This window comes from Populus euphratica, unplaced genomic scaffold, assembly GCF_000495115.2.
Source record: "Populus euphratica unplaced genomic scaffold, PopEup_1.0 scaffold201.1, whole genome shotgun sequence".
Lineage (NCBI taxonomy): Eukaryota > Viridiplantae > Streptophyta > Magnoliopsida > Malpighiales > Salicaceae > Populus > Populus euphratica.
Genome location: NW_011500084.1, coordinates 237,509 through 249,453, shown reverse-complemented (window position 1 = coordinate 249,453; position 11,945 = coordinate 237,509). Strand labels below are relative to the sequence as shown.

General features: G+C 35.4%; 1 protein-coding gene across 2 annotated transcripts; it reads left to right on the top strand.

Moving 5' to 3' along the window:
* Positions 1 to 3,325: 3,325 nt before the first annotated feature.
* On the top strand, positions 3,326 to 6,811 carry LOC105108914 (uncharacterized). Of its 2 annotated transcripts, none has more exons than XM_011003414.1 (6): positions 3,326 to 3,518; positions 3,695 to 4,236; positions 4,332 to 4,481; positions 4,705 to 4,878; positions 5,122 to 5,717; positions 5,934 to 6,811. In XM_011003414.1, exons 2-6 carry the CDS (start codon positions 3,708 to 3,710, stop codon positions 6,585 to 6,587), a joined length of 2,103 nt encoding a protein of 700 aa, XP_011001716.1. In that variant the 5' UTR covers positions 3,326 to 3,518; positions 3,695 to 3,707; the 3' UTR covers positions 6,588 to 6,811. The 2 variants fall into 2 exon arrangements, with proteins under 2 accessions (XP_011001716.1, XP_011001715.1); XM_011003413.1 differs by having other exon boundaries at positions 3,327 to 3,514.
* The last annotated feature ends 5,134 nt before the right edge of the window (positions 6,812 to 11,945 follow it).

The window sequence follows — 11,945 nt, the reverse complement described above, 5'->3', positions numbered from 1 at the left end:
GTTTCCTCATTTTAATTATTTGGATACAAATCAGCTAGGATTTGCATCCTAGACTAATGCATTGAATCTTTCCTAATAAAAGCTATGTATAGACTATATATATGCTGCCTCTGTTGACCTAAAAAGGGGAGAAAAATAGGAAGAAAGAAAAGAAGGGAAGTGGGATAGAAAAGAGGGGAAAGGAAGAAAGAGTAACGAGAGAGAGAGCTGACAACAACACTGTTGAAAGTAGAAAAAACATAAAGGTAGGGGCGTGAACTCAACCAGCATAACACGTTCCCATCGCCATCTCCCTCATCATCTCTACTGAGAGTAGGCAATAAGAGAAGGAAAAGAGGGAGCAGTAGAAAAACAAGAAGAGAACAAAGGGAGCAATAGATAAAATACAGAGAACAGAATGAGTTTCTTTTGTTACTGTGAAAAGAAAAAATGGAAAAAGAAAGCAGAATAGAGAAAGAGGGAAAGATAAGAGAAGAAAACAGGAAGAAGCAAGGAAAATAAATCAAGAGTTTTTACAAGAAGATTCAAGCACATCTGTACCCACTACTACACAAGAAGATACATAGCCAAGTGAACCAGCTGTTTATATTCGCAGGTCTTTAAGGACTATAAAGCCTCCACAACGGTTCACACTCTACTGAATTATATTTTGCTGACAGATGGTGGTGAACCATTAACTTATGAAGAATCCTTACAAGATGGAAACTCGAGCAAGTGGGAGTTAGCCATGAGGGACGAGATGGAGTCGTTGTTGAAGAACAAGACTTGGAAGCTAACCACACTACCTGAAGGAAAGAAGGCTTTGCAAAACAAGTGGGTTTACAAACTAAAGACTAAGCATGACGGAAGCAAATAGTTCAAGGCAAGGCTTGTTGTAAAAGGGTTTCAAAAAAAAAAAAGGGATTGACTACTTAGAGTTCTTCTGAGGACAGTAGCTGCAGAAAATTTACATCTTGAACAATTAGATCTAAAAACAACATTTCTTCATGGTGAATTGGAGGAAGACATTTACATGCAACAACCAGAGGGGTTTGCAATACAAGGAAAGGAGAATCAAGTTTGTAAGCTAAAGAAAAGCCTATATGGTTTGAAGCAAGCTCCAAGATAGTGGTACAAGAAGTTTGACAACTTTATATATAGTTCGGGATACACAAAATGCCAGGCTGATCATTGTTGCTATGTCAAACATTTTGACAACTCCTATATCATTCTACTGCTATATATGGATGATATGTTGATTGTAGGATCCAGCATGGAAGAAATTGACAAGCTAAAATAAAAGTTGTCAAAATAGTTTGAAATGAAGGACCTAGGAGCCGCTAAACAAATACTTGGCATGAGAATCATTAGAGATAAAGACAAAGGCATACTAAAGTTTTCATAGACAGAGTATGTCAAGAAGGTTCTCAGCAGGTTTAGTATGGATAATGCTAAACCAGTAAGTACACCTCTGGGGAATCATTACAAGCTCAGTAGAGACCAGTCATCAAAAACTGAGCTAGAATGTGGATACATGGATAAGATTCCATATGCCTTAGCTATCGGCTCTTTGATGTATGCTATGGTTTGTACTAGACCAGACATTGCCCATGCAGTGGGAGTTGTAAGCTGATATATGAGCAATCCTGAAAAACAACATTGGTAGGCAGTTAAATGGATCATGAGGTACTTAAAAGGTTCATCGAAGACATGTCTTACTTTCACATCTGGTGGTTTGAAAGTTGAAGGTTTTGTAGAAGCTAATCTAGCAGGAGATGTTGATAACAGAAATAATACTACAGGATATATAGACACTCTAGGAGGCACTACTATTTCTTGGAGTTCTACCATGCAAAAGATAGTCGCTCTTTCAATGACAAAAGCTGAATATGTTGCAGTCTTAAAATCTGCAAAAGAGATAGTATGGCTACAGAGTTTCCTGAAAGAATTGGACAAGATGAATGAAAATGGTACTTTGTATAGTGATAGTTAGAGTGTAGTCTTCCTTGCCAAGAATCCAGCATTTCACTCTAAGGGTAAGCACATTCAAATCAAATATCACTTCATCCGACAATTGCTAGACGATGAGCAATTGTTGCTAGAAAAGGTCTGTGGAAGCAAGAATCCAGCTGACATGTTAACAAAGGAATTACACTTGATAAACTAAAATTCTGCAAAACTTCAGTTGGTCTTTGAGAATAAAAGATAATTCCATTGTTTGTCTCCAAATGAGAGATTATTAGTGAAGACAACAATGTCCCACCATATGCAAGTGGGACTACCTAACTCCCACTTTGCATATGGAGGATACAAATGGTGGCATAAATCATGACATGATTTATGCCACTTCCCTCCCATTTTGTATATATATAGATGTGAAGAGTTGCATGTGTGTGTGTTAAGCACATAGAGCAACACAGAGACCAGACAAAGGAAAAAATGGAAAAGATAATTGGTGTTGATGATGTAAACTGCAACAAATAATATCAATTATTGGAATCGGTAGCACCTCTCATGAAACACTTCTAGTGGATGCCATGTTTTTCGATGAGGCCATTATGTAGTTAAGTTAGATGCTCTGATACTATTATAGAAAACACAACATATATAATAGATGATGGCCGGGGGCAATTGCCCTTAATGTTCCAGCCGGCTAAAATATACATATAGTGACACGTAAAAACAATGTTACAATGAGTTTATCTGAATACATTTGGTCTAATGTGTATTAATTTGGACATAACTTAAACACATGAGGGAACTAAGGCAGTCGTCATTCTATTATAGTGGGCTGAACGGACCTGCCGTTGTTAGCCTCTCCGATATGTCTCTTTTACAAGGACAAGGACAAGGACTTGACAAACAGTTGATGCTCTCCAACATTTAACTTTTACAAAGACGTTTTATTCTATGTATAGAAGAATCAACATAACTTTATTTTATTCTTATAAAAGTAATAAAAAAGAATTCACCTTTATTATATATTCTTATAATAGTTTTATTTTATATATTTTAAAAAACCCAACTCAAACAAAAAGTTTAAGCTGTTAGATTATATATCAAGATATCCTCTCAAATGAAGGCATGTGGGCTTAAAACTTACACAAATTCACGTTATTTTGTATTTAATTTTTATCAAATAAATAAAAATGGTGAAATTCAAACTCATAACCTCTTGGTTATCAAAACTTTGATATTATGTCAAATAACCAATTCAACATAAAAAATTAAACTATTAGATGGGATAGTAAGATATGATTTATATTATTCTCTAATATATACTAAAATATAATTTATATTATTCTTTAACATATATTAAACAAGGAAAACACATATACTAATTTACATTTATTTTTAACGTGGAATAGTTCTTTAAAAGATTGTATATATAGGGTTCTCAAACGGCTTAATTATGAAAAACTGCAAGCTAAGTTGTTTCTTTGTAGTCATCTCTCTGGAAACAAGTTTTCTTGTTGACATTGATTTTACCAAGAGCTAGCTATTGCAGCATTCCAATCATTTCCATTACTAAAAGGTATGTAAGAGCATGATATACTTACAGTTATCTTTGAGTGTTTTCTTCCGAATCTAGTTTCCCATTATATTAATGATCGGTATTATGAGTAAATACAAACCTGCTTAGCATTTTGCGTAACAATTTAATTAGCTTTGAGTTGAGATTGCTCATTAACAATAGTTACTTGCATAATTTCAGGTAGAGAGCAATTATGGGTTCTGAGACAATACTGAAGGCACCCTATAGAGCAGCGATGAATGGAAAATGGGATGGCATGATTGACTACTATCAGAAACATTCCGAAAATTTGCACTTTCCACTTACGGCCTCTAAGGAGACTGCACTTCATATAGCTGTGTGCAGCAAACAAGAGCAACCACTTAAAGATTTACTTGAAATCATGACGACAAGCGAATTACCTTTAACTGAGACAGAATTTCTCAAGAAAACAAACAAATTTGGAAATACGGTTCTTCATGAAGCAACCATCTATGGCAATAATAAGGCTGTAAAACTCTTGGTAGAACGTTGTCCCGAGCTGCTTTCGGTTCCAAATAAGTTCGGTGAAACCCCATTGTTTACAGCTGCCGGATTTGCTGAGACAGAAATAGTGGAGTTTTTAATCAGATCCAAACCAGGACAACGCGTGGATGATGATGGCCTCCTATTACCCATTCACCGCCAGAGAACGGTAGATAACCTGTCCATCCTTAGCGCTGCTATCATAGGGCAAAACTTTGGTACCAATTTCTCCCTATATTGAATTTTTCAAATTTAAAACTATGCATATATAAGATATTGTATAATTTTTGTCTTCCTAATCCCATGAATACAGAAACAGCTTTACTGTTGCTAGAACTGGATAGATCGCTCGCCAACTTGAAGGACAAAAATAAAATATCTACTCTTCAACTTCTAGCCGAAATGCCAGCTGCTTTTGAGAGTGCATTTCCCATGGGCATATTTGAAAGACTCATCCACTGTTGTATGCCTTCTCCAACCACATTATTAGACCTTACAATATTGCCTACATATTCTTGTTTGAATACCATGGACATACACATACATATATATGTATATAATTTGAACTCTAAATTATGTTGCAGGCCTTCCTCTGCTCGTTTACCTAATGTAAATTAGGCTATTATCTTTGTAGCTTTTTTCTTAATAAAACTTTTGATTATTACCAAAAAAAAATAATGTTGCAGGCCTTCCTGTTCCACGTCACCGCGAGATAAAATCAAAGGAAAAAAGTCGGAGCCGTGCAGAGAAGGGGGTGGGAGATCTCGAGAGCGGTCTGGGGAGGAACCCAGGAGATCTGGGGAGTGTCTCGAAGAGGAATCAAAGACGCGGCATACTCAAATATTTAAAGGTCCCCAAAGGTATTGGACACAAATGTGGCTCACTTTTATAGATGCGTTTCTTCTTTTAATTATTTTGGTGTTGTTTTGTTTTATATATGATAATTAATTTAGCTTATCTCTATTTTTTCACCTTTTTCTATCATTGACTTTTTTTTTTGTTCATCCTTCTACTGTCATCATTAACATTTCTTTCCATTTCATAAAAATGGCTAGCTCACATCCATGTTTAATTTCATTCCCTTTCGCATGAGCATGATGTAGGATGTTGGCTTGAAGGAATCTGGAACCAGAAAAAAAAGCGTGTATTTGCTTTGAGATTCGCCAAAAGCCTAGCAGAGAAAGATGACTCATATGAGTTAGAGGGAGAGGAAGGACGAGATGGAAAACAAACCGTTCTGCTCTCATCACAAATCATAACAGGAGACCTAAATAAAGAAGACGAAGGGCAAACTTCTAAAATCACTAGCGAAGCAAAAGAAATAAAAAATGTCCAATGTCCAACAGCACAAACTTCTTTAATAAAGTCATCATTAACTATTACGGCGGAGAGCCCATTGTTTACTGCAACTAGAAGGGGAATAGAAAAGATTGTAGAGATGATAATAAAACAACATCCTCATGCTATTGAGAAGCTCAATAAGGAGGGTCAGAGCATTTTGGATATGGCCGTCATGTATCGCCAGAAAAAGATCTTCCATTTTCTGAAGCAACAGAAAATACCTTTGACTAGAATGCGTCGAGTTGTTGATAGTAAGGGCAACACATTATTGCATCATGTTGCAGAGAAAAGGAAAAACAGTGGAGTAACCAAGCCTGGGCCTGCACTACAACTTCAGGAGGAGTTGCAATGGTTTGAGGTGAGCCCTTTTCATCCCTTTGTCATAACTTGATACAAGTTATAGGAGGACCAATCCTATTAAAACATTTTTTTCAACTAAATAATCCAATCCAAGACACTTAGGGAACAATTTAAATATGATTCACAATTAAAATTATCTGCAATAGTAATAGCATTTATGTAGTTCGTAGTTTTATTTAGCAATAACAATCATATTTATCTCCCAATTTTGCAGCAAGTGCAAAAGGTAATTCCTTCTAACTATGTCCCGCTTCTGAACGACGAGGGAAAGACTGCAAGAGAGTGCTTCGAAATAGCGCACGAGAAGCAACTGGAAAAGGCACAAATATGGATCAAGGAAACATCTCAGTCTTGTTCCACTGTGGCTGCACTTGTTGCAACTGTTGTCTTTGCTGCTGCCTATACTGTGCCCGGAGGTTCTGATGAAAATGGCAAGCCCAACTTCATCAACTCTCCCTATTTTCTGATTTTCACTGTCTCCGATGTTGTCTCCTTAGCAAGCTCTTTGACTTCGCTTGTGGTGTTTCTCTCTTTGTTGACCTCTCCGATTGAGCTACAAGATTTTCATATCTCTCTTCCTCGAAAACTTATTGTTGGCTTCACCTTCCTCTTCTTTTCTGTGATAACGACCATGCTATCCTTTGGGGCAACAATTTTGATACTCATTCAATCAGAGAGGAAGTTGACAACATTACTCCTTTCCATTGCTTCATTCCTTCCTGTCTTAGTATTTGGAATAATGCAATTCCGTCTGTACGTCTCATTTATGGGCTCTACATTAAACATTCTCAAGATAGCCTGGAAAGCTCATTCATCGTCTCTTGTCCCTTGCCTACCATGGGGAAAAAAGTTCCTTCGAGAAGATTGACACGGGATATATAACTGGCATGGATGTTCTTCCTCTTTCTTGTTTGTTTGAATCTCTACCATTAATCATTATATATTGAGTGTAATAGCATGTATGGTTGTTATTCAGTTTCGTGATATTTATGTGGTTTTGCTCCCTTCAATGATGGCCTTGAAGCCAGTATGTAATATATATAGTGTGTCATGGGGTGGTATTTGACTAATATGATATAAAGCTTGCTTCAATCGGTTAGTTGTTACAAAATTGGGTGTAAGTTTATGGTTATGATTAAATATTAATGTTGAGTTGATTTGAGTGAAATAAGTACAAAAAGGTAGGGTACATACGCTACATGATGCTAGCTAGTCATAAGTGTTAGGCTATTCAAACATGTCAATTTACATGGTTCAGTAGCTTGCCTGCTCCACGGAGCTACTGGTTTGTATTAATCTTACTTAGAAACAATATAAACAATAAAATAGGGAGGAGGAGAAAAATCTTCTCTACTCAACTCAACTCTCTCTAGCTCTCTCTCTGTATTTCTCTCTGTGTTTCACACTGTGTTTTTCACACCCACACACATGTAGCTCTTCACATATATATATATATATATATATATACAAATAGGAGGGAAGGGGCATAAATCATGCCATGATTTATGCCACCATTTGTGTCCTTTACCATGTGCAAAGTGGGGGTTAGGTATTCCACTTGTATATGGTGTGACATTGTTTTGTCTCTAATGACAAACTCCTACTTTGAGACAAATAATGAAATTATTTTTTATTTTTGAAGATCAACTGAAGTTTTACACAACTTCAGTTTATGTGTAACTCCTTTGGTTAACATGACAGCTAGATTTTTGTTTCCACAGACCTTTTCTAGCAACAATTGCTCATCATCTAGCAATTGTCGGATGAAGTGATATTTGATCTAAATGTGCTTAGTCCTGGAGTGAAATGCTGGATTCTTGGCAAGGAAGATTGCACTCTAATTGTCGCTATACAAAGTACCATTTCCATTCATCTTACTCAATTCTTTCAGGAAACTCTGTAGCCATACTATCTCTTTTGCAGATTCTGAGATTGCAACATATTCAACTTTTGTCATTAATAGAGCGACTATCTTTTGCACGGTAGAACTCCAAGAAACAGCAGTGCCTCCTAGAGTGTATATATATCCTATAGTACTTTTTTTGCTATCAACATCTCCTGCTAGATCAGCATCTACAAAACCTTCAAGTTTCAAACTACCATCTATAAAGGTAAGACATATCTCCGATGTACCTTTTAAGTACCTTATTGACACGATCAAAGAGTTGATGTCTTATCCCAAGTGCAGGAGTGTCAAAGTAAAATAACCCGGCAAGACCGGGGTCGAACCACAAGGAGGTGAATTATATAAATTACAAATAAAGAAAAAGATTTAAAGAGAATAATAACAGAAAAGGAGTTGAAGAAAGTTTTGGGATGTGATATTGATGTAAGGATTAAACAATAACAAAACATATGTCAACGTTATAGGATTCACTAATGGTATTTCAAATAAATATAATATAAACTCTTTTTATTACTCAACTAGAAACCACACACAAAGGAGGTTCTAATCGGATGATTTCTCGTTATTAGCTCATTATAAATTACTAACATGATCATATTAATTATCTTATATAAGTAATACCATACTTATAAATATCATCAAGCATTCATGTTGCTAATTTATGTTAACAACAAATCAAGTTTCTATCATAATAACGATTTCGGCCGAAAACTATGAAAGATCAAGCATTTGATGTACCAAATATTATACAACACAAATCTAAATTAAACATTTAATAAGCAAGGTATTAAGAATTAGTAAGATAAAAAGATAAAACATGTTAATAACAATCTTTCTTGGATATAAACATTTAAAGCTCATGTTGAGTTTATATTATATTTATTCTAACACCATTAGAGAAACCTTTTCACCTTGACATAATTAACTTAGCTAAACATTAAGAAAGAGAAAAACACAAATAAACAATATAAGAACATAAACATAATATAAGCTAACTAAGTATAGGAAAGGAAATGAAAGAGCATAAACAAGAGATTACTATAGCATAAAAGAAAACTTGAACATTACAAAGATGTAGAGAGAAAGCAAGAAGATAACTTTGATCTGAAAATTAATATGACTAAATACATGGACAATGCCTCCTTTTATAGGCTAAGTTTCAGAACTATTGATTGATTGAAGAATTGGTGGGCATCCATTGATTTGGTGGCTGGTTTTTGACATTAATGGCTGCTGGTTTTTTGATATTGTGGGCTGATTTTTGATATTGTTGGCTGGCCAAAACGTCATTGCTCACATCAGAATTATAGCCAACTGAATTGTGGAAGCTGTGGGCAATTGTCTCAGCTTTCCATAAAAAAAAACCAGAGCTCATTTGGACTTCTAGAACTCAAGATATGAGCCAAAAACCGAATAGTGCTTGAGCTGCAGGACAGCTTTCGACGTCTTCGTTGTTGCTAAGATTTGGGCTTGAAAACGGCAGAACTGAGTCTTTGACTTCATATGAAAGTTGTAGGTCTATATCTTACCTTTCCATCGATATAAAATGGACCTAAATCTGATATCTACAGCTCCAGATATGATCAAATTACTGAACGGTGTTCGAGTTTGGAATGCACCAGCAACACTTTGCTAAGTTTGGCCTTCTTTTTATCCTTTCAATTTCAATCCTTAAACTCATCAATCAATCCTTTTATTTATGTGATAGACCTGCATTTAGGATGAACATTTACCATGAATTAAAAGTATATTATATTTTTAGACTTGCTAATATAAAACATGCTTTTGTTAGGGAATTTAATGATACTTTAGGTGCAATATGATGACATAAATCCTTAATGAGAATGCACTTTTAAGTACTAATCACACCCCCCAACCAGCTTATTACTAGTCCCTAGTAATCAAAGCATTGAAATAGAAAAATAATTTGCAAATACCACAAAGCAAGGCATTCATCGTTTAACTTCTATTAATCTATCCAGATAAACAAACTCTCATTAAATTTATATATCTGCTTAATACCTCTTAAACAAGATATTAGTAAACCTTCTTTCGGTGCTCAATAAATCAAAACATAGCTATGGAGCTTTTCATGGAAGAAAACAAAATTTTTGTTCTAATGTTTAAAGTTAACTTCCTTGGGTTGGGATTGTTATCTTCTCTTTTTTTTTTTTTTTGAAAGCAACAATTTATAGCACAATGTATCCTGAACCCATGTAACGAGCTTTTGGCTAATGACTCCCAGACCAGTTGGTCTTAGGGCATCAGGTGTTGAGACACCCCTACGAGCTTAGTAACTCGGGTTGCAAATACTGATATGTAGATAGTGCAGTGTTTGATTCCCTTAAGCTTTCTCCGCAACCCATGTAGCAAGCACTAGGCCAATAACTCCCAAGTCAGTTGACTTTAGGGTACTAGGTGTTCAAACACCCCTTCGGGCTTATTTGCTTAAGTCAAGGAGGCTACGAAACCAAACTTATCTACTTTGTTTTTATTTTCTTTTTATTATTATTTTTTTTTTCTTTTTTTTTTTTACATATTATATACTATCCCTTTCCCTTAGTTGTTACCTTTAACAAAAGAACACAAATAATGTAATAATCCAATATGCAACCCACAATCATATGTTCGAGTGTGTGTGTGAAAATGAAGGTTTAAAAATACTTGTTAGATGGGCATATAAACAGAATCTATAGATAGCAATGCAAGAGTTTGTAAACCTGAATATTTCAAGAAGTATTATAATAGACCTTGTTAAGAATGTTTACTAAGATGCGTCTCAAGAGTCACTAAAGTTCCTCCATTACTCTGCCATCCTAGTAACAATAGTTTTGCAAATGGTTTAAATAATAGAAATTTTTTTTTTTTTTAATATCAACTAGTACCCTCTCCCCCCAACCAAAACAAGACATTGTCCTCAATGTTCTAAGCAAAAAGATAGAGTGTAGAAGATATCACCTGAAACAGCGACTATTGACAAACCTGAAACATACTAAAACAAATATAAGAAACAACAAAACACAAATATTATGCTATTAATAAAACCAAAAGACACAATTTTTCACAAACTAAGGCTCAAATCCAATTTAAGCTTTTTATGGCGTTTCATGGTTGACCAATTGAGTTGACTCATGGAGGGATCAATTACAGGGATGAAAGATTGTAGTTGGTCAATCAATTGTTCAGCAGTAGCAGCAGAGATTATGATTTGTCGTGCCGAAGATGTTAGAAATTCCTGTTCCACAGCTTGATCAAGAAAAGACAACAAATTATTATAAAAACCATTAACATTTAACAAACCTATAGGTTTATGGTGAATGTGCAGTTGGGCCCAAGAGGAAATATGAAAGATCTCTTCCAATGTACCCAGACCACCTGGTAAGGCAATGAAGGCATCGGCATGGTTAAACATTGTATTCATTCTATCAGACATTGTAGAGACCTGTAATTCCTCTCCAATTGTTTTTCCAATGATGTCCCCTTCGGCTAAAGCTTTGGGGACAACCCCCAAAACTTGACTGCCTCCTACAAATGCAGCTATTGAAACACCCCCCATTAACCCAAGACTGCCTCCCCCATACACTAAATGAATCTTTCTCTCAGCTAGTACCCAACCAAGATGATTTGCTGATTCTAAAAACTCTTTGTCTTTCCCAAGACTAGATCTACCAAAAACACAAATAGTTTTTATTTTAGGAACAGAGGAACTTGCCATTTCTACACACTTCTATATATGCTGAATGAATGGGTTGAGTAGAAATGATGGGAAGGAAGAGAAGATTTTATAGATGAGAAATTGAAAATGCAAAGCATACCACCTATATGTAGACTAGCTGAAGTCTTACTCTCTCTCTCTTTCTTATTTATTTATTTATTATTATTATTTTATTATATATATATATATATAAAAAACAAATATGTATGTACAAGCAGTTGTGATTGTGGCTCACAGCTTTCCCTTGGTTTTATGTCCAAGAACGGCTTAAACGCCCTCTATGGGTCGGGGATAGGCTTCCCATCCAATTTTCTTAAAAACTGGCAAACAGGGTCTTTTTCAGTCAGATTCCCAAGACTAAGTCGATCATGTTCTTTATGAAAATGAGGTCATAAATCATGAATTGCACGATGCACATCTCCACTAGGATGCGTCTCAAGAGTTAATAGAAGATTATCTAAAGACTCCTTACTCAAGCCATCCTTAATGAATTGTATTTTATCTTCACGGTTTATAGATACCATTCCTAAAGAACGACATTTTGTATTACAAGTCCATCTGGCACATCGGTGACAGACTTTTAGTCGTTTTGCACGACGTTTCTT

What these genes read in the sequence shown, in the direction of transcription:
- LOC105108914 (XM_011003414.1), top strand. Translation starts at nt 3,708, where the DNA reads ATGGGTTCTGAGACAATACTGAAGGCACCCTATAGAGCAGCGATGAAT. An exon ending in TATCATAGGGCAAAACTTTG is followed by an intron (nt 4,237 to 4,331) that starts GTACCAATTTCT and finishes CCATGAATACAG; the next exon opens with AAACAGCTTTACTGTTGCTA. An exon ending in ATATTTAAAGGTCCCCAAAG is followed by an intron (nt 4,879 to 5,121) that starts GTATTGGACACA and finishes AGCATGATGTAG; the next exon opens with GATGTTGGCTTGAAGGAATC.